This window comes from Stenella coeruleoalba (assembly GCF_951394435.1).
Source record: "Stenella coeruleoalba genome assembly, chromosome: X".
Taxonomy (NCBI): Eukaryota; Metazoa; Chordata; class Mammalia; order Artiodactyla; family Delphinidae; genus Stenella; species Stenella coeruleoalba.
This window is the reverse complement of record NC_137152.1, coordinates 38972453-38995306: the sequence shown is the minus strand read 5'-3', so window position 1 is coordinate 38995306 and position 22854 is coordinate 38972453. Positions and strand designations below refer to the sequence as shown.

Genomic DNA, 22854 nt, shown 5'->3' with positions numbered 1-22854 from the left:
CAAAAGCATAAGCAACAAAAGAATAAATTGGATTTCATTACAATTAAAAACATTTATGCCTCAAGGAACACCAAGAAGAAAATGAAAAGACCTACAGAATGGAGGAAAAGTACTTGCTAATCATATATCTGATCAGGGACTTGTATCTAAACTATATAAAGAATTCTTACAACTCAATAATGAAATGATCAATAACCAAATATTTTAAATCAGCAAAGGATCTGAATAGACATTCCTCCAAAGAAGATATGCAAGTGGCCAATAAGCACATGAAAGATTCCCAAATCATTAGTCATCAGAGAACTGAAAATCTAAACCACAATGAGATACCATCCCACACTCACTAGAAAGGCCATTTAAAAAACAAACAAACAAAAAACCCAGAAAATGGCAAGGATGTGGAAAATTCAAAACCCTCATCCACTGCTGGTAGGAATGTAAGATAGTGCAACCACTATGGAATACAGTTTGGCAGTTCCCCAATGAGTTCAACATAGAATTACCATATGACCCAGCAATTTCTAGTTACATATGCAAAAGAATTAAAAACAGGTGTTCAAACAAAAATTTGTACACAGGTGTTCACAGCAGCACTATTCACAATAACCAAAAGGTGTAAACAATTCAAACGTTCATCAACTGATGAATGGATAGACAAAATATGGTACATTCATACAATGGAATATTATTTGGCAATAAAAGAGGATGAAGTACTAATACCTGCTACAACATGGATGAACCCTCAAACATCATGCTGAGTGAAAGAAGTCAGATACAAAAGACGACACATTGTACAATTCCATTTCTGGGAAACGTCCAATATGGATAAATCTATAGAGACAGAAAGTAGACTAGTGGTTGCCCACAGATGGGGAGGACTGAGAGGTGGTAGCTAAAGGTAGAGTTCCTTTTGGGGTTGATGAAAACATCCTAAAATTCACTGTGGTGATGGCTGCATAACTCTGTGAATATACTAAAAACCATTGAATTGTACATTTTAAGAGGGTGAATTGTGTATGTGAATTATATCTTAATAAAGCTGTTACCAAAAAAAAAACCCACTTAGAATTATGTGTGATTACAGTGAACTCTCAATAGATGTTAGCTATTAGCTCTAGCACTATTATTAGGGTCCATTTCACTGAACTCTGAATGAGGACAAGAATGTTTATGGCATTTTGTGAGGATTTCCCTGCTAAAGTCAGAATGGTGAAAGAAATTCAAAAGAAAATAACACAGGGAATTAAGGTCAAAATACACATGCAAATCCCAGGAATTTCATTTCAGCAAGAAACTGAGGGGGCTAAATGCTAATCTTCTGGTATGATTTCTTTCTGCTGGGTAATTAGCAAAGTGTCCTGTGGACCTGGCATGTTAATTTTTAGGAGTTCCCCAAACTTTTCCCCTTACCATTTGGAACCCATGCTTAGCTGGGTTATAGCTATCTAGCTGATCTATTCTATTCTTCCAGAAAGAAGTAATTCCCACTGGAATGAGGAGAGGATATAAAAAGGTCTCACTCCACTTTCTAACTCTTCTTCTAATAGAAGATTTCCTAGGAGTAAATCCTTTTCCCGATCCTAGATGAGAATACTCCTATCTACTTGCAGAACCTGTGATCAGTTCCCTATAACAGCGGACAACACACATTTCTGGCCTAAGGAGATAGTAATTTCTCTACAGTAAAAAGGAACAAGCCTCCCCCTAAGGTTTCTAATGGGATAAGCAGACTGGCAAGCTATCAGCCAGCTGCTGAGAATCCCCTGAAAAGTTAAGTTGCATCCACACTCTCAACCACAGAGTAGCTCAGTCAAGGACTGAAGTACTAAAATAGAGAAAGATGAGCACAAGAACTTTTGGCAAATTCCTCAATGACAACAGCTCTTTCAATATGCACACACCATGTGGGTGGGTGACAGAGGGAAAGAGGGGGAGGGGGAGGGGAGGGGGAGGGAGAGAGGGAGAGAGGGAGAGAAGGAGTGAGGGAGTGAGGGAGTGAGGGAGTGAGGGAGTGAGGGAGTGAGGGAGTGAGGGAGTGAGGGAGAGGGGCAAAGAGAAAGAGAGAGAAAGATTGGGGGTGGTGGTGAGATGAGGCCTATAATTCTTCAGCAATTTAGTCCATCTAAGCACCCGGAGTTAATGTAATACTCACCACTGTAGCTCACTAAAAATGTTCTCAATGGGGACAAAAGGCAGTCAAAAGGATGTCACACCCTCTCCTTTACCATATAAAACAATGCCATCTGACTACCCTCGTACTCACCCACGAGCACGTGTGTTCCTGTTTATCTTCTTGGAAACATCTTTAACAAACTCATTACTGGCTTCTTTCTTGGGCTTGGCAGGTTGACTTTGAGAAGCCTGCAAGAAAAAAATAAAGGTGGGGGGGCTGGTCTGGAGGAGGAAGCAAGGAAATGGAGAGAGAGAGAGAGAGAGAGAGAACCTCAAATTAACCAATAGGTGGTTCTCACAGGAAGGTCCTGACACACATCCACACCCTGGACACCTTGTTTGGGTGTTCCCAGGAACATTGATCAAAACATCTTACAACCAGTATGGTACTGGTGCCAACTAGTCATGATGGAAGCTAGCAGTACAGTAGTCCTGGTGCATATTAGCTAAATAGCAGCCCTAAGTGATTTCAAGATACATATGATGTAGTTCTGATCTCCAATGTCAGGCATATGGCTGGTAAATTCTCAAAAAGATGTTTTGTAAACATCACATTCCATTTTGACCCCATAAGATGTTCAGAGGGGGGAAAAGGTAATATAACTGGCTTTGCTGCCTGAGCATACCAAGATCAACTAGCTTTTCAGGATAGACCTCTAATACAACACTACCTGTGATACATCTATCCCATCTCACTGAGGGGATATTTATTTAACATGGGGCTCTGGAAAGCTCCACCAGAAACTCTAATCATGACTAATTCTATTAAACAGTAGAAGAGATCATGGGACTGTGAATAATGTCAGTAAAAATAATCTTAAAGGTTATGCCTTTAAAATGAAACAAATGGAATCTAATTATATTCCAAATAAATACCATAACCACACTGAAGGACAAAAGAAAGAAAACAGAAGGAAATACAAGATAATAAACAACTAATCCAAGTAAACACAGACTATACACCCTCACCATATACATCCTCAGTCAGGATGTGTTTGTGGGATGGTGGAGAATATTGCAAATAAATCTGGAACTCTTTTTAGTAGGTGTGTTTATTATGGTGGTGTGGAAGAAGTAATTCTGAAACTCTTTTAGATGTATTATAGTATTGAGTAAATGTGTTGATGATCTTGTGAACCATGGTTCTCATTGTAGAGAAGGAACATATAAACACGGATTGAGGAATACAAGAAAGAACCCTGTACGTTTTGGAATGGGAGTTGTGTGGACTCATGATTTCTTAAATAGGTATATGTGTATATACATCTGAGTATACAGGAGTGTGTGTATTTGTATATATAGATATATGTGTATATATATATATGTTTAAGTACAGATGTGTGTGTATCTATATGTATATATACATGCAGACATTTCCTAACTCTGTCTGCAGAAAGGGCAGAAAAAGCAGACACCCCAGTAGCACACCTAGCACTGAGATCTTGGTCTCTAATACCATTCCCCATTAAAAGGAACAGGAATTCTTCACAGAAATGGTTGACTCCATGCCAATAAAATAGGTACAAGAACATCCTGGAACATCCTGTTATGCTGGAAAGAAAATGTTCAAAAAAATGATGATAGTATGTCACAAAGACACAGTAGTCAGATTAAGGGGGGCCCTAGTGACCAAATTTGGGACAATTTGAGCACCAAAATAATAAAATACAATACTGAACAACAAACCACTGAAAAAACAGGAATTCATAAGTCTATACCAATAATAAATAAACAGGGAAGAAGGGAGGCCTCTGCTTGTAAACTGGTAAATGGGGAGCAAGTGCTAGAGTTGGAAAAATCATCAAAAAGATTGTTAGGCAAAAATCATCAATGACTGCTAAATCTAGGGGACATTTTGATGAAGAGTGGCTATTTGGAGGCTCTTAAGGGTGTGTCCCACAGATTATTAGTTGTAAGAGGAAAAAAAAAATAAACAGTAATTATATAGTGGAGAAACCAGACAACATCTTGACTGGGTGATCAAAATTAACCTCACCAATGAGGGACAGATGGATGTCATGTGCCTCCAGATGTGATACTCTAAGGACAGAACATCACCTATACAGTACTCCAGCCAAGCATATATAACATCAATCTAATCACATGGAAACATCAGACGAACACAAAATGAGGAATGTTCTATTTTTAAAAGGGGGGTTGGGTGGGACTGTATTCTTCAAAAATATCATAAAAAACAAAGAAAGGCTATGGAAGTGTTCCAGATTAAAGGAAGCTAGAGACATGACACGTAAACGACCCTAGACTGGATCCATTACTGGAGGGGAAAAAGTGCTTATAACATTGACTTTACAAAGTCAATGGAAAAAAATTGGAATATGGACAATAGATTACATAAAAACACTATATCAATGTAAATGTATAAAGTTGTTGACTGCACTGGGTTTATATAAGACTATTTCTCTGAGGAGAAATAGTATATAGAGACTCTTTCTCTATATACACTGAAATACCCTAAGTACTTCATGGTAAAGGACCATGATGTATATAAGCAGATAGGATAAAATGTTAGTAATATGTGAATCTAGGTAAACAGCATATGTGTGTTCTTTGTACTGTTTTTTATTTTTGCAACTTTTTATAAATTTGAAATTATTGCCAAATGAAGTATAAAAAAATTATGCCTTTGTATCATCGTATCATAATAAGCAACTACAATCCAACAGGGAATTCTTTCTTAGGCCCTCAAGTTGTTGTCCACTTCTGCTCTTCAAAGAGCTTGACACAGTTTGCATTTTAATTTCACCTAAAGTTTTACAAACTCCTTATGTGTCAGGCTGAGATCCAGCTTTGGAAAAGATGTGCGTTCTTGGCAGGAGAGAGGTGGAGACCCTAATCCCCAGGGTGAAACTTTCAACTTGCCATATGTGAAGGTTCAAAGCACTAATATTTTCAGATCTAAGCTCAAGGGGACCTTTACCAGTATCTCCCCATAATTCTTTCACCAAAAAATAGGAAAATAGAGATGACAATCCTACTGGCAAAAACTAATTCAGGAAATAGACTTTATCTCCTCATCCACTGGCTTTGGACCAGCTCTAACAAATCAAAAGTCCTTCCCATGCTGAAAGGATAAAGGAGAGGGGAAAAAAGAACACTCACAGCAGACTAACTAATTAAAACAGATCAGCTCTTTTGGCAAGCCAGGACCTCACTGTGGTGAATGTTGAGGAGAAGACAGATATGGGGACATGAAAACGAAGTAATACTGACAGGAAGAAGCAAATCATCATAAAGGGAAACCCCAAAATTCAGAGAGAAAAGAGTCCTCAATCCTCAAAGAAATGAGCTCAGACGTCTGCAGAAATGCCCAACCCTGGAATGGCTTAGGTACACTGTAATGATAGAACTTTGTCTGGAAAGCACCAAAGATCATTCAAGGTGACCAGGACTTGAACACAAAAGGGAAATGGGCTTTCTGAGCTTCTGAAAAGCTAGAGGCAGAGATACTGCTCAGGGATGACTTGCATCCCCAACCCTGGACAAGTATGTGGCCTAACAGATGTTGAATTCAGTTGGAGAATTAGGAGGGTCCTAGCATGTGTTTCCTATTAATTTATTTGTGTTTGTTCTTTATGAATGATGACATAAACTGCACAACAAAAAGAGGACTGAGACATGGCAGGAAAGTTTTTCATATGCGGTTAGACTTTGCTTTGCACAGTGTCACTGGACTCCCATCAGGGACTCTGGAGGCCAAGGGAAGCTACATTAAGATGAGCTGCATCTGCTTCTGATTTCTGTGGCTACCTTATTTCAACCAAGTTTCTAGAGCCATGGTTAAATAAGTCAGGAAATGAATCTAACCTTACAGGTCTGTGTGGGAGGTATAGCTCTTTCAAGCAATCTAGAGTAAATCTGATTATGCAGGAAGCTGTAACACAATCATACATGTTGTAATCTGCATGGGGAAAAGACTGTTTTAGCACAAAGGTGGTCACATAGCATCTAAAGAGCAGAGATACAAAGGGGAGAACTTTGCCAATGCTTATCCAATCCTGCCCAAGGGGGTAAAATATTATCTAGCAGATGTAAGAATTCTGGTAGCCACAGAAGGACACTATTATAGAGGGCAGGATAGGGTCCACTAGGGTTCTCTGTATCCTAGATGAAACAGACTTCAAAAACAACATTGGGCAAGTCTTTATCTGTGAAGTGGAGATAATTATAGTATCTGCCTCAAAGGATTTTATGAGGATTAAGTGAGTGGATACAGGGAAAAATGCTTAGAATAGTGCTTGACACGTGGTAAACACTCAGGAGACATCAGTTATTATTATTTTCTAAGACAAAAGATTACCTCTGACTCAATTCTATATTCAGTTAGTAACTTTCTAACTAGTAAATTTTTTTTTGCTGGCGCCTTAATAACATCAGAAGGGAGGTAACTTGGAAGTGAACTCAGGAATTCTAGTCAAAATTGAGTTTCTAGATCTCCATAATTGAAATCCAGATCATGGAACTGTGGTCATCAATGGTTCTGTACATCAGACGACATTTTTGATTGTCACTATGACTTGGATGCTGCTGGAACTTAATGCTAGGGACCAGGAATGCTGGCTGAAGTCAGTCATATACAATAGAAAAACTTTGCTGTTCAAAATGTCCATAGTGCTTGAACTGATAAACACTGCCCTAGACTACAATGAATCTACCAAAGTACTTACCTCCAAGGCCTATGCAACCAGCTGAGCCACCTCTGGACTTTATCTAAATGCAAGATCCCAAAATTCTCATATTTCTCTACAATTTCATACCTGATAATCACTCATACTGCTTCCAGAGAGCTCCATCAATTAATCCAGATGGTATGTGGCAGCAGAAGAGCCACTGCAGTTTCTGAAATTGGGTCATTGATTCCAAATAAAATTGGCTCTCAACATTCTAGAGAGGGTCAGAGTTTGGTAAACTGGAAAGGTCCCTCAAGGAAGAGGCTGTGTAAACCTTATGCAACACCATGGCAGAGAACTGGACTGGCATACTCACGTTGGTGAGATCTTCAAAAGCTGACCTCTTTTTGAGTGGTCCCTGAGGTGAAGATGGAGATATCTTTGCTTGGTAATTCTCCTCTCTCTAAAAAAGTAAAAGAGGTAAATGCGTATATCCAATTGTGAACAGTCTTTTCAGGGACGTCAGGTCATCTTTGGGGCTCAGGGGGGGAATGGCTGAATCTCCAAGCAACTGTAGATGCCTATAATAAACCCCAATAAACTACAACAAAAGGAAATTTTGGAACCCACTGCTTAGACAGTCACTGAAGGAGGTAATCATTGATGATAGGGACAAGGCTGGGAGGAGAAAAGATAACTGTCAGTGTAACTCTCAGAATGAGTAAACTAGCTTGGTGAAGCTAATTTTCTCTCTTACTCCTCTCATATTCATGGCTATACTAGCCAAGATTAACCATCACCACCCCCACCACCCTGCAACTCCCAGTCATTCCTTTAATATGGACATTCCCAGTTAAATTAGTTCAATAATTTAACAAAATTTAAGTGTCTCTTATGTTAAGTAGTTGATTTAAGACATTCTCAATAAGGACAATAACACACATACCTAGATACTGATCCAGGATCAGCTCTTTATTAGCTATTGACCTCGCACAAGTCACTTAGTTTCTGAGACTCAATTGCCTCATCAGTAAAACTGGAATAATAACCTACCGCATTTGAGGACCAAATAAGAGAAAACATGTTTTTTAAAAATCTATATAAAGTATAAATGGGCAGAAATAGTATTTTAGAAGTATATAGTCCAGGCTGATGGGTGGGGCTGGGTTTCCTCCCTGTTAGTTGTTTGGCCTGAGGCACCTCAACACTAGAGCCTACCCGGCTCTTTGGTGGGGCTAATGGCAGACTCTCAGAGGGCTCACACCAAGGAGTACTTCTCAGAAATTCTGCCAGTGTCCTTGTCCCCACGGTGAGCCACAGCCATCCTCCGCCTCTGCAGGAGACCATCCAACACTAGCAGCTCCACATGTATGAAACTTGGAAGCTGTCACTCCACCCTAATAACAACTAGAAAATCAACAACTCTTACTGGATCTGTAAGAGAAGGTGGTGGACACAGGGCAAATTGCTGCCTCCAAGATTGAAGAGACAGTTTTTTGGAATCGGGAAGATGGGGGAAGAGTAAGACGCAGAGATCACCTAACTCCCCACAGATACAACAGAAATATATCTACACGTGGAACAACTCCTACAGAACACCTACTGAACGCTGGCAGAAGACCTCAGACTTACAAAAAGGCAAGAAAATCTCCACGTAGCTGGGTAGGGCAAAAGAATAAAGAATAAACAGAGACAAAAGGATAGGGACAGGACCTGCACCAGTGGGAGGGAGCTGTGAAGGAGGAAAGGTTTCCACACACTAAGAAGCCCCTTCGAGGGTGGAGGCTGCGGGTGGCGGAGGGGGAAGCTTCGGGGCCGTGGAGGAGAGCACAGTAACAGGGCTGCAGAGGGCAAAGCGGAGAGATTCCCACACAGAGGATCGGTGCCGACTGCAACTCACCAGCCCGAGAGGCTGATCTGCTCACCCGCCGGGGTGGGCGGGGGCTGAGAGCTGAGGCTCAGGCTTCGGTCGGATCCCAGGGAGAGGACTGGGGTTGGCGGCGTGAACACAGCCTGCCGGGGGTTAGTGCACTACGGCTAGCCGGGAGGGAGTCCGGGGAAAAGTCTGGACCTGCCGAAGAGGCAAGAGACTTTTTGTTCCCTCTTTGTTTCCTGGTGCGAGAGGAGAGGGGATTAAGAGTGCTGCTTAAAGGAGCTCCAGAGACGGGTGCAAGCCGCAGCTAACAGTGCGGACCCCAAAGACGGGCATGAGACGCTAAGGCTGCTGCTGCCGCCACCAAGAACCCTGTGTGTGAGCACAGGTCACTATCCACACCTCCCTTTGGGGGAGACTGTGCAGCCCGCCACTGCCAGGGTCCTGGGATCCAGGGACAATTTCCGAGGGAGAACGCATGGCGCGCCTCAGTCTGGTGCAACGTCCCGCTGGCTTCTGCTGCCATAGGTTCGCCCCACATCTGCACCCCTCCCTCCCACCAGCCTGAGTGAGCCAGAGCCCCCGAATCAGCGGCTCCTTTAACCCCGTCCTGTCTGAGTGAAGAACAGACGCCCTCCAGCGACCTACACGCAGAGGCGGGGCCAAATCCAAAGCTGAGCCCCTGGGAGCTGTGAGAACAAAGAAGAGAAGGGGAAATCTCTCCCAGCAGCCTCCGAAGCAGCGGATTAAAGCTCCACAATCAACTTGATGTACCCTGCATCTGTGGAATACATGAATAGACAACGAATCATCCCAAACTGAGGAGGTGGACTTTGAGAGCAAGATTTATTATTTTTCCCCTTTTCCTCTTTTTCTGAGTGTGTATGTGTATGCTTCTGTGTGAGATTTTGTCTGTATAGCTTTGCTTTCACCATTTGTCCTAGGGTTCTATCCGTCCGTTTTATTGTTTGTTTTGTTTTTCTTTTAAAAAAATTATTCTTAATAATTATTTTTTATTTTAATAACTTTATTTTATTTTATCTTACTTTATTTTATTTTATCCTCTTTCATCTTTCTTTTCTTTCTTCCTTCCTCCCTCTCTCTCTTTCTTTCTTTCTACTTTTTCTCCCTTTTATTCTGAGCCGTGTGGATGAAAGGCTCTTGGTGCTGCAGCCAGGAGTCAGTGCTGTGCCTCTGAGGTGGGAGAGCCAATGTCAGGACACTGGTTCGCAAGAGACCTCCCAGCTCCACATAATATCAAACGGCGAAAATCTCCCAGAGATCTCCATCTCAACACAAGCACCCAACTTCACTCAACGACCATCAAGCTACAGTGCTGGACATCCTATGCCAAACAACTAGCAAGACAGGAACACAACTCCACCCATTAGCAGAGAGGTTGCCTAAAATCATAATAAGTCCACAGACACCCCAAAACACACCAACAGACATGGACCTGCCCACCAGAAAGACAAGATCCAGCCTCATCCACGAGAACATAGGCACTAGTCCCCTCCACCAGGAAGCCTACACAACCCACTGAACCAACTTTAGCCACTGGGGACACACACCAAAAACAATGCGAACTATGAACCTGCAGCCTGCAGAAAGGAGACCCCAAACACAGCAAGATAAGCAAAATGAGAAGACAGAAAATCACACAGCACATTAAGGAGCAAGGAAAAAACCCACCAGACCTAACAAATGAAGAGGAAATTGGCAGTCTACCTGAAAAAGAATTCAGAATAATGATAGTAAAGATGATCCAAAATCTTGGAAATAGAATAGAGAAAATGCAAGAAACATTTAACAAGGACCTAGAAGAACTAAAGATGAAACAAGCAACAATGAACAACACAATAAATGAAATTAACAATACTCTAGATGGGATCAATAGCAGAATAACTGAGGCAGAAGAACAGATAAGTGACCTGGAAGATAAAATAGTGGAAATAACTACTGCACAGCAGAATAAAGAAAAGAGAATGAAAAGAATAGAGGACAGTCTCAGAGACCTCTGGGACAACATTAAACGCACCAACATTCGAATTATAGGGGTTCCAGAAGAAGAAGAGAAAAAGAAAGGGACTGAGAAAATATTTGAAGAGATTATAGTTGAAAACTTCCCTAATATGGGAAAGGAAATACTTAATCAACTCCAGGAAGCACAGAGAGTCCCATACAGGATAAATCCGAGGTGAAATATGCCAAGACACATATTAATCAAACTGTCAAAAATTAAATACAAAGAAAACATATTAAAAGCAGCAAGGGAAAAACAACAAATAACACACAAGGGAATCCCCATAAGGTTAACAGCTGATCTTTCAGCAGAAACTCTGCAGGCCAGAAGGGACTGGCAGGACATACTTAAAGTGATGAAGGAGAAAAACCAACAACCAAGATTACTCTAAACATCAAGGATCTCATTCAGATTTGATGGAGATATTAAAACCTTTACAGACAAGCAAAAGCTGAGAGAGTTCAGCACCACCAAACCAGCTTTACAATGAATGCTAAAGGAACTTCTCTAGGCAAGGAACACAAGAGAAGGAAAAGCCCTACAATAACAAACCCAAAACAATTAAGAAAATGGGAATAGGAACATACATATCGATAATTACCTTAAATTAAATGGATTAAATGCTCCCACCAAAAGACACAGACTGGCTGAATGGATACAAAAACAAGACTCATATATATGCTGTCTACAAGAGACCCACTTCAGGACTAGAGACACATGCAGACTGAAAGTGAGAGGATGGAAAAAGATATTCCATGCAAATGGAAACAAAAAGAAAGCTGGAGTAGCAATTCTCATATAAGACAAAAGAGACTTTAAAATAAAGACTATTACAAGAGACAGAGAAGGACACTACATAATGATCAAGGGATCGATCCAAGAAGATATAACAATTGTAAATATTTATGCACCCAACATAGGAGCACCTCAATACATACGGCAAATACTAACAGCCATAAAAGGGGAAATCGACAGTAACACAGTCATAGTAGGGGACTTCAACACCCCACTTTCACCAATGGACATATCAACCAAAATGAAAATAAATAAGGAAACACAAGCTTTAAATGATACATTGAACAAGATAGACTTAATTGATATTTATAGGACATTCCATCCAAAAACAACAGAATACACATTTTTCTCAAGTGCTCATGGAACATTCTCCAGGATAGATCATATCTTGGGTCACAAATCAAGCCTTGGTAAATTTAAGAAAATTGAAATTGTATCAAGTATCTTTTCCGACCACAATGCTATGAGACTAGATATCAATTAGAGGAAAAGATCTGTAAGAAATACAAACACATGGAGGCTAAACAATACACTACTTAATAACGAAGTGATCACTGAAGAAATCCAAGAGGAAATAAAAAAATACCTAGAAACAAATGACAATGGAGACACGACAACCCAAAACCTATGGGATGCAGCAAAAGCAGTTCTAAGAGGGAAGTTTATAACAATAAATTCCTACCTTAAGAAACAGGAAACATCTCGAATAAACAACCTATCCTTGCACCTAAAGCAATTAGAGAAAGAAGAACAAAAAAACCCCAAAGTTAGCAGAAGGAAAGAAATCATAAAGATCAGACCAGAAATAAATGAAAAAGAAATGAAGGAAATGATAGCAAAGATCAATAAAACTGAAAGGTGCTTCTTTGACAAGATATACAAAATTGATAAACCAGTAGTCAGACTCATCAAGAAGAAAAGGAAGAAGACTCAAATCAATAGAATTAGAAATGAAAAAGGAGAAGTAACAACTGACATTGCAGAAATACAAAAGATCATGAGCAATTACTACAAGCAACTTTATGGCAATAAAATGGACAACCTGGAAGAAATGGACAAATTCTTAGAAAAGCACAACCTGCCAAGACTGAATCAGGAAGAAATAGAAAATATGAACAGACCAATCACAAGCACTGAAATTGAAACTGTGATTAAAAATCTTCCAACAAACAAAAGCCCAGGACCAGATGGCTTCACAGGAGAATTCTATCAAATATTTAGAGAAGAGCTAACACCTATCCTCAAACTCTTCCAAAATATAGCGGAGGCAGGAACACTCCCAAACTCATTCTATGAGGCCACCATCACCCTGACACCAAAACCAGACAAGGATGTCACAAAGAAAGAAAACTACAGGCCAATAACACTGATGAACATAGATGCAAAAATCCTCAACAAAATACTAGCAAACAGAATCCAACAACACATTAAAAGGATCATACACCATGTTCAAGTGGGGTTTATTCCAGGAATGCAAGGATTCTTCAATATATGCAAATCAATAAACGTGATACACCATATTAACAAATTGAAGGAGAAAAACCATATGATCTCAATAGAGGCAGAGAAAACTTTCGACAAAATTCAACACCCATTTATGATAAAAATCCTCCAGTAAGTAGGCATAGAGGGAACTTTCTTCAACATAATAAAGGCCATATATGACTAACCTACAGCCAACACCGTCCTCATTGGTGAAAAACTGAAAGCATTTCCACTAAGATCAGGAACAAGAAAAGGTTGCCCACTCTCACCACTCTTATTCAACATAGTTTTGGAAGTTTTAGCCACAGCAATCAGAGAAGAGAAGGAAATAAAAGGAATCCAAATCAGAAAAGAAGAAGTAAAGCTGTCACTGTTTGCAGGTGACATGATACTATGCATGTCACCTGAGAATCCTAAAGATGCTACCAGAAAAGTACTAGAGCTAATCACTGAATTTGGTAAAGTAGCAGGATACAAGATTAATGCACAGAAATCTCTGGCATTCCTATACACTAATGATGAAAACTCTGAAAGTGAAATCAAGAAAACACACGCATTTACCACTGCAACAAAAAGAATAAAATATCTAGGAAAAAACCTACTTAAGGAGACAAAAGACCTGTATGCAGAAAAGTATAAGACACTGATGAAAGAAACTGAAGATGTTACAAGTAGATGGAGAGATATACCATGTTCTTGGATTGGAAGAATCAACATTGTGAAAATGACTGTACTACCCAAAGCAATCTACAGATTCAATACAATCCCTATCAAACTACCACTGGCATTTTTCACAGAACTAGAACAAAAAATTTCACAACTTGTATGGAAACACAAAAGACCCCGAATAGCCAAAGCAATCTTGAGAACGAAAAACAGAGCTGGAGGAATCAGGCTCCCTGACTTTACACTATACTACAAAGCTACAGTAATCAAGACAGTATGGTACTGGCACAAAAACAGAAATATAGAGCGATGGCACAGGATAGGAAGCCCAGAGCTAAACCCACACACATATGGTCACCTTATCTTTGATAAAGGAGGCAGGAATGTACAGTGGAGAAAGAACAGCCTTTTCAATAAGTGTTGCTGGGAAAACTGGACAGGTACATGTAAAAGTATGAGATTAGATCACTCCCTAACACCATACACAAAAATAAGCTCAAAATGGATTAAAGACCTAAGTGTAAGGCCAGTAACTCTCAAACTCTTAAAGGAAAACATAGGCAGAACACTATGACATAAATCACAGCAAGATCCTTTTTGACCCACCTCCCAGAGAAATAGAAATTAAAAAAAAAAATAAACAAATGGGACCTAATGAAACTTCAAAGCTTTTGCACAGCAAAGGAAACCATAAACAAGACCAAAAGACAACCCTCAGAATGGGAGAAAATATTTGCAAATGAAGCAACTAACAAAGGATTAATCTCCAAAATTTAGAAGCAGCTCATTCAGCTCAACAACAAACAACCCAATCCAAAAATGGGCAGAAGACCTAATAGACATTTCTCCAAAGAAGTTATACAGACTGCCAACAAACACATGAAAGAATGCTCAACATCATTAATCATTAGAGAAATGCAAATCAAAACTACAATGAGATATTATCTCACACCGGTCAGAATGGCCATCATCAAAAAATCTAGAAACAATATATGCTGGAGAGGGTGTGGAGAATAGGGAACACTCTTGCACTGCTGGTGGGAATGTGAATTGGTACAGCCACTATGGAGAACAGTATGGAGGTTCCTTAAAAAACTAAAAAGAGAACTACCATATGACCCAACAATCCCACTACTGGGCATATACCCTGAGAAAACCATAATTCAAAAAGAGTCGTGTACCACAACGTTCATTGCAACTCTATTTACAATAGCCAAGAGATGGAAACAACCTAGGTGTCCATCATCAGATGAATGGATAAAGAAGATGTGGCACATATATCCAATGGAATATTACTCAGCCATAAAAAGAAACGAAATTGAGCTGTTTGTAATGAGGTGGATGGACCTAGAGTCTGTCATACAAAGTAAAGTAAGTCAGAAAGAGAAAGACAAATACCGTATGCTAACACATATATATGGAATTTAAGGGAACAAAATGTCATGAAGAACCCGGGGTAAGACAGGAATAAAAACACAGACCTACTAGAGAATGGACTTGAGGATATGGGGAGGAGGAAGGGTAAGCTGTGACAAAGTGAGAGAGTGGCATGGACATATATACACTACCAAACATAAAATAGATAGCTAGTGGGAAGCAGCCGCATAGCACAGGGAGATCAGCTCAGTGCTTTGTGACCACCTAGACGGGTGGGATAGGGAGGGTGGGAGGGAGGGAGACGCAAGAGGGAAGAGATATGGGAACATATGTATATGTATAACTGATTCACTTTGTTATAAAGCAGAAACTAACACACCACTGTAAGGCAATTATACTCCAATAAAGATGTAAAAAAAAAAGTATATAGTCCAATATGTTTTTAAACCTCATAGGGGAAATTTTGTATTTTAAGAAAGGAGTTTGGTAATTCATATTAATCTCTTTTAGTGTATACAAGGGAGAGATGGGGGAAAGGAGGAAGGGTGAGTATTTTGGATCAAAGGGAGCTTCCTTTCTAGGTAGTGTTTATCTACACATGCTTTACCCCACTCCCAAATGAGCAAGACTATCTCTGTGGGGTTAGAGGTTAAGGTAAATCACGCTGTAGGGCTTTTCTGTTCCCTAACAGTTTTTATTTGGTGAAAGTCTCCTAAGTATCAGATTTCCTTTATGAATTGAGAACCCTGCCCTACCTATGTCAGAGAGTTGTTATAATATGAAGCAGAACATTGAGGTCAGACCATTTATTTTCCCTGTTCTCTATTTACATCATGGACAGTTAGCACATGACACAGTAAGTGATTACAAATTTAGAGAACTGGATTCATATTACAATAGAACAATCTAGCACAGTGGAGCAATCCTGAAAGAGCTGAGAATTACTTCTGTTTTTTAATTGATTAAGCTAAGAAATAAGTAAACTATTAGTCTCTTATCTAGTTCATGATAAATAATCCTAGTGGAAATAATTAGCAAAAAATAAATTACTATTTTCTCTCAAATTGGCTAAGAAATTAACTGTTGGTCTGTTATCCAATTCCTACTTAGTATTACTGGTAGAAATAACCAGCCCCAAATAAAATCAATGGGTGAAACTGAACTCAATAAAATTTATATTTGCAAGATGTGCCCTGAGAGAGTTGGATTTAGAAAAATAACTGCCACAGAAGAAAACTTACAGTGGCAGGACTCTAATTGGAAAATTTGATATGGACAAAAATCTGATCAATGTATCAAATCTTTCTTGCCAAATTTACATAGGAAAAACACATTTGGCCCCTCCAAGAAAATCATTTCAGTGAGACAAAAATGAAAATGATTAGAAAGTGTTTATCTGTGCTGAGAGAAAACCAATCAAGGAAAATAAATTGGCCTAATGATGTTTGCTCCAGGAAATACTCTTTTTTTTTTTTTTTTTTTTTTTTGGTGGTACGCGGGCCTCTCATTTGTTGTGGCCTCTCCCGCTGTGGAGCACAGGCTCCAGACGCACAGGCTCAGCAGCCATGGCTCACAGGCCCAGCCACTGCGGGGCATGTGGGATCTTCCCGAACCGGGGCACGAATCCGTGTCCCCTGCATCAGCAGGCGGACTCTCAACCACTGCGCCAGCAGGGAAGCCCCAGGAAATACTCTCTTAATGACAATTCATCAGGTTAGTAAAATTCTGATTAAAATATGAATGATGAGGAACATAGAACATCACAGGGTCGGAATGACAAACTATCCACAAGGTCAAAACAGCAGGCTTGGGCTTCCCCGGTGGCGCAGTGGTTGAGAGTCCGCCTGCCGATGCAGGGGACACGGGTTCGTGCCCTGGTCCGGGAGGATCCCACATGCTGCGGAGCGGCTGAGCCTGTGAGCCATGGCCGCTGGGCCTGCGCGTCCGGAGCCTGTGCTCCGCAACGGGAGAGGCCACAGAAGTGAGAGGCATGCGTGCCACAGCAGTGAGAGGCACGTGTACTGCAAAAAAAAAAAAAAACTCAAAATGGGCCCATTCTTCAAATTTAATAGCTGTAAAAAGCATTATAATACATTTGTTGACCTAGTCTTCATACTCTCCCCAGGATGTACCAAGCAGCCACCTGGCAAGGTGCTTTGAGCATCTCAGAGAGAGTAAGAGTATAGATGTGATCACTAATGAGAACTGAGTATTGTTTGCTTTTGAAGGTTATGGAGGACGGCCTTCATCTTAGCCATGTATTTACAGGAAAGAAGAGTTGACACTTTCCCCCTAAGTCCTAATTTGATGGTCTTCTCCAACTACAAGGTCTGCCACCCTTTCCCACTTTCTCAGATTAAACCACACATATTTCAAAAGATGTAGGGATGAGCATAGGGACTGAACCAACACAGGAAGAGCTTATATGAAACACTGTTGGGAGGGACAGCTTGCTCTAACCTTTTCAGATGGGCCATGATCGCTGGGCACAATTTTGCTGGACTGAGATTTCTTAGTCTCACGTCTGGAGCGTTGGGGTGGTAGTGGCAGTGGCATTTCTTATGGATTCAGCAGCATCTATCCAAGGCAGGGCTGCAATCAGAAAAGGACTCTTTAAAACACCATTCACCAGAAATATCAGAATTCTCTGGAGATCCTTGAGAAAACCCAGTCTCTCTGTAGCATCCCTAGGAGAAAACATACTTTGATTTAAGCAGATCTGGGCTCAAATCTTGGTTCTACCACACTTAACCATGGGCAAGTGACTTAAACTCCCTAGGCTTCAGTTATCTCATCTGTAAAATGGAGATAAGTAAACGTACCTCTGCAGGGCACTGTTCAAATTAAATGAGATACTCTATGTAAAAAGCTCAGTACAGTGCCTGCCACCCCCTGTGGGCACTGGGACTGTGGCCTAGCCCCTAGTTTAGCCTAGGAACACTGGGGACAAATTAACAGTTTTGCATTGAAAATAATCAAGAACATGACAGATCATATAGTATGGAGGCTCGCTGGTAGGGTTAATGTTCTTTAAAAGGCATGGGGTCCTGGCCACAGCAATTATAATGCTGCTACAGAGAAGGCAAAAGAATACACTGCACACGCACACACACACACACACACACACACACACACACACACACACACATATGCACAATAGGCCAGAGGGTATTCAAAGGTTGCATTCAATCAAGAAACTGTAATCCAGTTCCAGACACCCAGTAAGAAAAAAATAAAATAAAAAGATAACAGCAGAAGGAACTAACTTGTTGAAAATCACTTGACATAAAAATTTAACAGTCATTACAGACCTTGGGAGAGTCCTACCTTCATCCTATCTCAGTGTGGGATCCCATTCTACATTCCTTAAATTTCTTTTAGTTTGTGAGTTCCCAATAGTTATGATATACTTATGTATCTTACAAGCAAATACATAATTAGGAGGAATCAGTTCTTGGATATCCAAGAGACCCTTCCCACTCAAATACAACTGCCCTTCCAACTCCACTGATATTCAGTGTCCAAGCTCAACTGCATTTGACAAAGAACAGGCTTCCATAAGAGAGACCCTAAAGGCAATGCACCAGATGCTTCAGGCAATGGAGATACAAACACAAATAAATCATGTATCTTACCCTAGAAGTATTCACAGGCACAGCTCTAACAGTAACATAAAAATATGACAAATGATTTAAAAACGGTAGATAAAAAGTACTTTAGAAACACAATGGCAAGACAGTAATCTTGTGGGAGATTCCATCTGGACTTAAACGACAAAAAGGTTCCCAAGTAGACAGGGGAGCTTTCCAGGCAAAGAAAGCCTGAGCCTAGGCAGAGGGTTGAACATGCAGAGCACAGCAAGTTTGGTAACATCCTGGAGTGTGGAGTATAAAGAATGTGTTGGGGAGGAGTTAGAAAGAGGCTGCAAGCTAGGCTGGGGCCATGCTGGTAAGACTGCAGAGAAGACTGCAGTTTGAGGGGAAGGTTTAAGAAAGAAGAAAGGCTAACTTGGGCTTTGCTTTGGATGGAGAATATTAAACATTTTGTTGGCAAGGAAAAGTTAGTACAAGTATGTGCCTTCACATTTACTATGTCAGTTAATCCTCCCAACAAAACTGTGAGGGTAAGCAGGGCAAGTACAATTCTTTCCATTTTATAGTCCCAGATGAGTTAAGTGACTTACTACACAGGACAAATTATTAAGCAGCATAGAACATTCAGCTCTTTCCAGGGCTCTTTTCTAAAATACCATGAAGTCTCTCTGATCGTATGCAAAAAAGATTCCAAAATAGCCTACAGTCCAAAGTGAAAGGCCATAGTGTGGTAGTATGAGGAGTAATGAGGAGTTAGAATGAATAGACTTTTTTTTAAGAAGCAATTGGGCTCCTAAATCAGCCAACTTAGCATCTTAGAGCCTCAGTTTCCTCATTCGCAAAAGAGCTATACCACCTCTTACTTGCAGAGGTATTGTGTGGCTCAAATGTAAATTTGTACGTGCAAAGCTTAACCTGGTACTCAGAATAAATGGTGCATCTTATTCTCCTTCTCTTCCTCCAAATCCAAACCTATTTTCCATCTCATCCCTCAAAACTCAGCCAAGCAGCAATAAAGCTAAATTGAGTGAACCCACCCTTAACTGCACTGTATGAAAACCACTCACTCCACTATTATTATTCACACCTCATACAATTTTCTATGGATGACCAAAGACTCATGTTCTGAAATCTTTATCTTTCAAACGGAAAGAAAACATCAAACTGGAGTCAACAGGCCAGAAAACTTTCAGCTGATGACATCACAGGCTGACTAAACCTCAGAGAAAATAAGGTTTTTCAGATGATGGTTATGTATCACCTTCATTATCCTGAACAATAATCACTTGCTTTGGGGGACACAGACACTGACTTAAGTAACTAATTTCCCTGCCACTAGGTGGGGGGAGGGGATTGACATCACCAAAAACATGCTTTCATAAAAGGACACTCTGTAGAACACTCTCAACTTGTACCACCTACAGAACCCTTAGCCTTATTTGGACAAAAAAATTAAAATCCTTTCTGCTTTCCAGACTTTCCATCTCCCCTACATACACACTGATGAGTGCTGAAGACTCCATTGGGCATCCCAGGGCTGGTGCTGAAACCCACACAGGGGCAAGTTGGCCTTTTTAGAAGCCCAATTGCTCAGAGTCCAAAACTGTAGATCAAGACAATCTCAGGAAACAGTAGCGACTTCTTTTTATATATAAAGGCAGGTTACAGACAGCAAGACACTGGGGAGAGAAAGCAGCATGGTGTCAATGAAAGCAGCACTGAGCTGAGAAGGATGCCTAGGGTCTAGTTCTAATCCTGCCCTAGCTGGCTGAGTGACACTGGACAGGTCCCTGTTCCCTCTCCAGGCCTCCTTCCCCCACCTAATAAAATGAGATAGTGGGACCAGAGTCTCTTCGACATTTAAACCATGGTCAATGGACCAGCAATATTAGCATCACCTGGGAGCTTGTCAGCAATTTAAAATCTCAGTCCCCGAGGTAGGCCTCACCAAATCAGGAAGTGCAAGTTAATAACCCCAGGTGATCTGTATGCACTTTAAAGTTTAAGAAGCACTGTTCTAGGATCCCTTCAACTTCTGACATTCTAAGATTCCAAGAGGACCATAGCAGAGAGCAGTGGAAAGCCAGAGTTGGAGGGGTTGGAGGTGGTGATAGAAGAGAGCCAGTGGAGACAACAAGGGAGGAAGGACACATGTTTCCATCTTCCTTCATATCCTTCAACCTGTAGTTCAAAAGGCATCCCTCAAGTAGCATTCTCTAGCTTAAATACGTCTTGTGGATGAAATTGATCCTGCACAGTTTCGCTTGTGAAAAGACGTTATGTAAATGTACTCGCATTCAGGCATGTGTACTGGTAGCTCCATTTAAAAGCTGGGACCCAGTTTTGGTTTTTTGTTGTTTTTGTTTGGTTTTTTAGGTTTGTTGGTTTTCTTTGCTTTGCCATCTCACCCACTAATACACACTCCCTGCCCAACCTCGTACAGGGCTCTCTCCGCAGACTGCTGACTGACAGGAAAAAGCAAAGGTTTCGTGTCAGGGATCCCATGCATCCCGGCAAAAGAAGACAGTGAGTTACAAGTGACTGGAGTGAGGCTCAAGGACCCACCCGCGCGCGACACAACCGAACATTCAAGCGGGCAGTACAAGTTCAAAGGCGCCTACCTCATATCGAGATTGAGGGCAGAAGAGGAAAGACCACGGGCGCAGTCCTAGCCCAGGAGAGGCCCGGGAAATGACCGGAGCTCCGCGTCCCAGCAACTGGCGTTCGTCTCAACTTTCCCCGTGCTCTCTCCAATCAGCCCAGTAGCGAATTTTGAAAATTACAGCCCAGGAAGCAGAGCAGCGGTGATTGGCCAGCAAGGGCAAATCAGCGTGCAGTTGAGACTTGAGCTCGCCTAGCAAGGAGGGGCGGGGCTGGGTATTTTTAAACTGAACTCTGCAGCTAATTGACTTCACAACGGGGCGTGGTTTCCTGTACCCCTGATTGGACTGGGCTGGGCTGACAAGCGGGAGTGCTGCGTCTCTTTAAAGACTCGTTTTCATTTAAATAATCCTGCTGGAGGATGGCGAAAGCCGCTGCATTATGTAGTGAAGTTCAGAGCAATTAAAACATTAATATTAATAAGCTTTTGGGAATTCCCTGGCGGTCCAGTGGTTAGGACTCGCCGCTTTCACTGCCGTGGCCCAGGTTCAATCCCTGGTCAGGGAAATAAGACCCGCAAGCCGGCGCAGTGCGGCCAAAACGTGCCTTTGTGAGGGAAGCAGAGCAGAAATTATTGCCCTTATTTTATGGATAGCCCCCAAAGTGCAGAGAGCTAATAGTAGCTAACATTAATTGAGTGCTAGCTCTGTGCTAATTGCTATAATTTTTTTAATTGTTTTCAACACTGTCCAAAAAGGTAGGTACTTTTATTATTGCCGTTTTACAAACAACAAAACTCTAGCTTGCTAACTGCCTAATGTCACAATGCTACATTGTGGCAAAGCAGGTAATACAACCGATATGCTCATTCATTTCATTCCTACATTAATTAATTCATTCCATTCCTACATTAATTCATTCATTCAACAAATAATTATTGAGCACCTGCTTTGTTCCAGGAGCTAAAAATATATATATATGAGTAACTGACAAAAGACTTGAAGAGTGTATAACCCTGCCCTGTCTTCTGAGGAGGGAAAGAGAGAATGGAGATGCCAGGAATAAAATCTAGGAATTCCTGCATATACAGCAGATACTCTACCACTAAACTGCATCTTTACACTTATTATTAGTCCATTCTCCTTTTAGTATCTCATAGCTTCTACATTAAATGGAAAATAGTCACATGATCCCAGGCCCTCTTCTCTTTTTAATATCCCTAGGTTATCACATCCAGATCCATGACTTTAAGTAGCATCTAAAAGCTAGCCCTGAACTCCAGACTCATAAATCCAACTGGCTACTCCACATCTCCACTTGGATGTCTAATAGACACCTCAAACCTAACGTATTCACAACCTTCACCAAACCTGATCCTTCCTCCAATGTCCGCCATTTCAGAAACTGGTACCACATCAAGCCTGTTAATCAAGCCAGAAACCTGGGTATCATCCTTGATTCAAACTCTTTTCCACTACCTTACCCTACCAAATCCAATCCTTCAGCGAGTGCTGTTGATTCTACGTCAAAAATATATTTTATATCCATCCACTTCCCTCCATCTCCACTACAACCATAGTCTCTCGATTGGACCACAGTCAGAAGCTTCCAAGCTGCTCTCCCCCTTTCCAATCTGGCTCT

General features: G+C 41.0%; 1 protein-coding gene across 1 annotated transcript in view; it reads right to left on the bottom strand.

Moving 5' to 3' along the window:
* Window positions 1–21430, bottom strand: part of CCNB3 (cyclin B3) — a 54978-nt gene extending 33548 nt beyond the window's left edge. The window contains exons 1-4 of the mRNA XM_079910953.1: window positions 21234–21430; window positions 17480–17611; window positions 7177–7263; window positions 2264–2361 (exon numbers count right to left, since the gene is read on the bottom strand). Of these exons, the coding sequence (XP_079767079.1) occupies window positions 2264–2361; window positions 7177–7263; window positions 17480–17575 (281 nt within the window). The 5' untranslated portion in view covers window positions 17576–17611; window positions 21234–21430. The remainder of the gene's footprint in view (window positions 1–2263; window positions 2362–7176; window positions 7264–17479; window positions 17612–21233) is intronic.
* Window positions 21431–22854: the final 1424 nt, after the last annotated feature.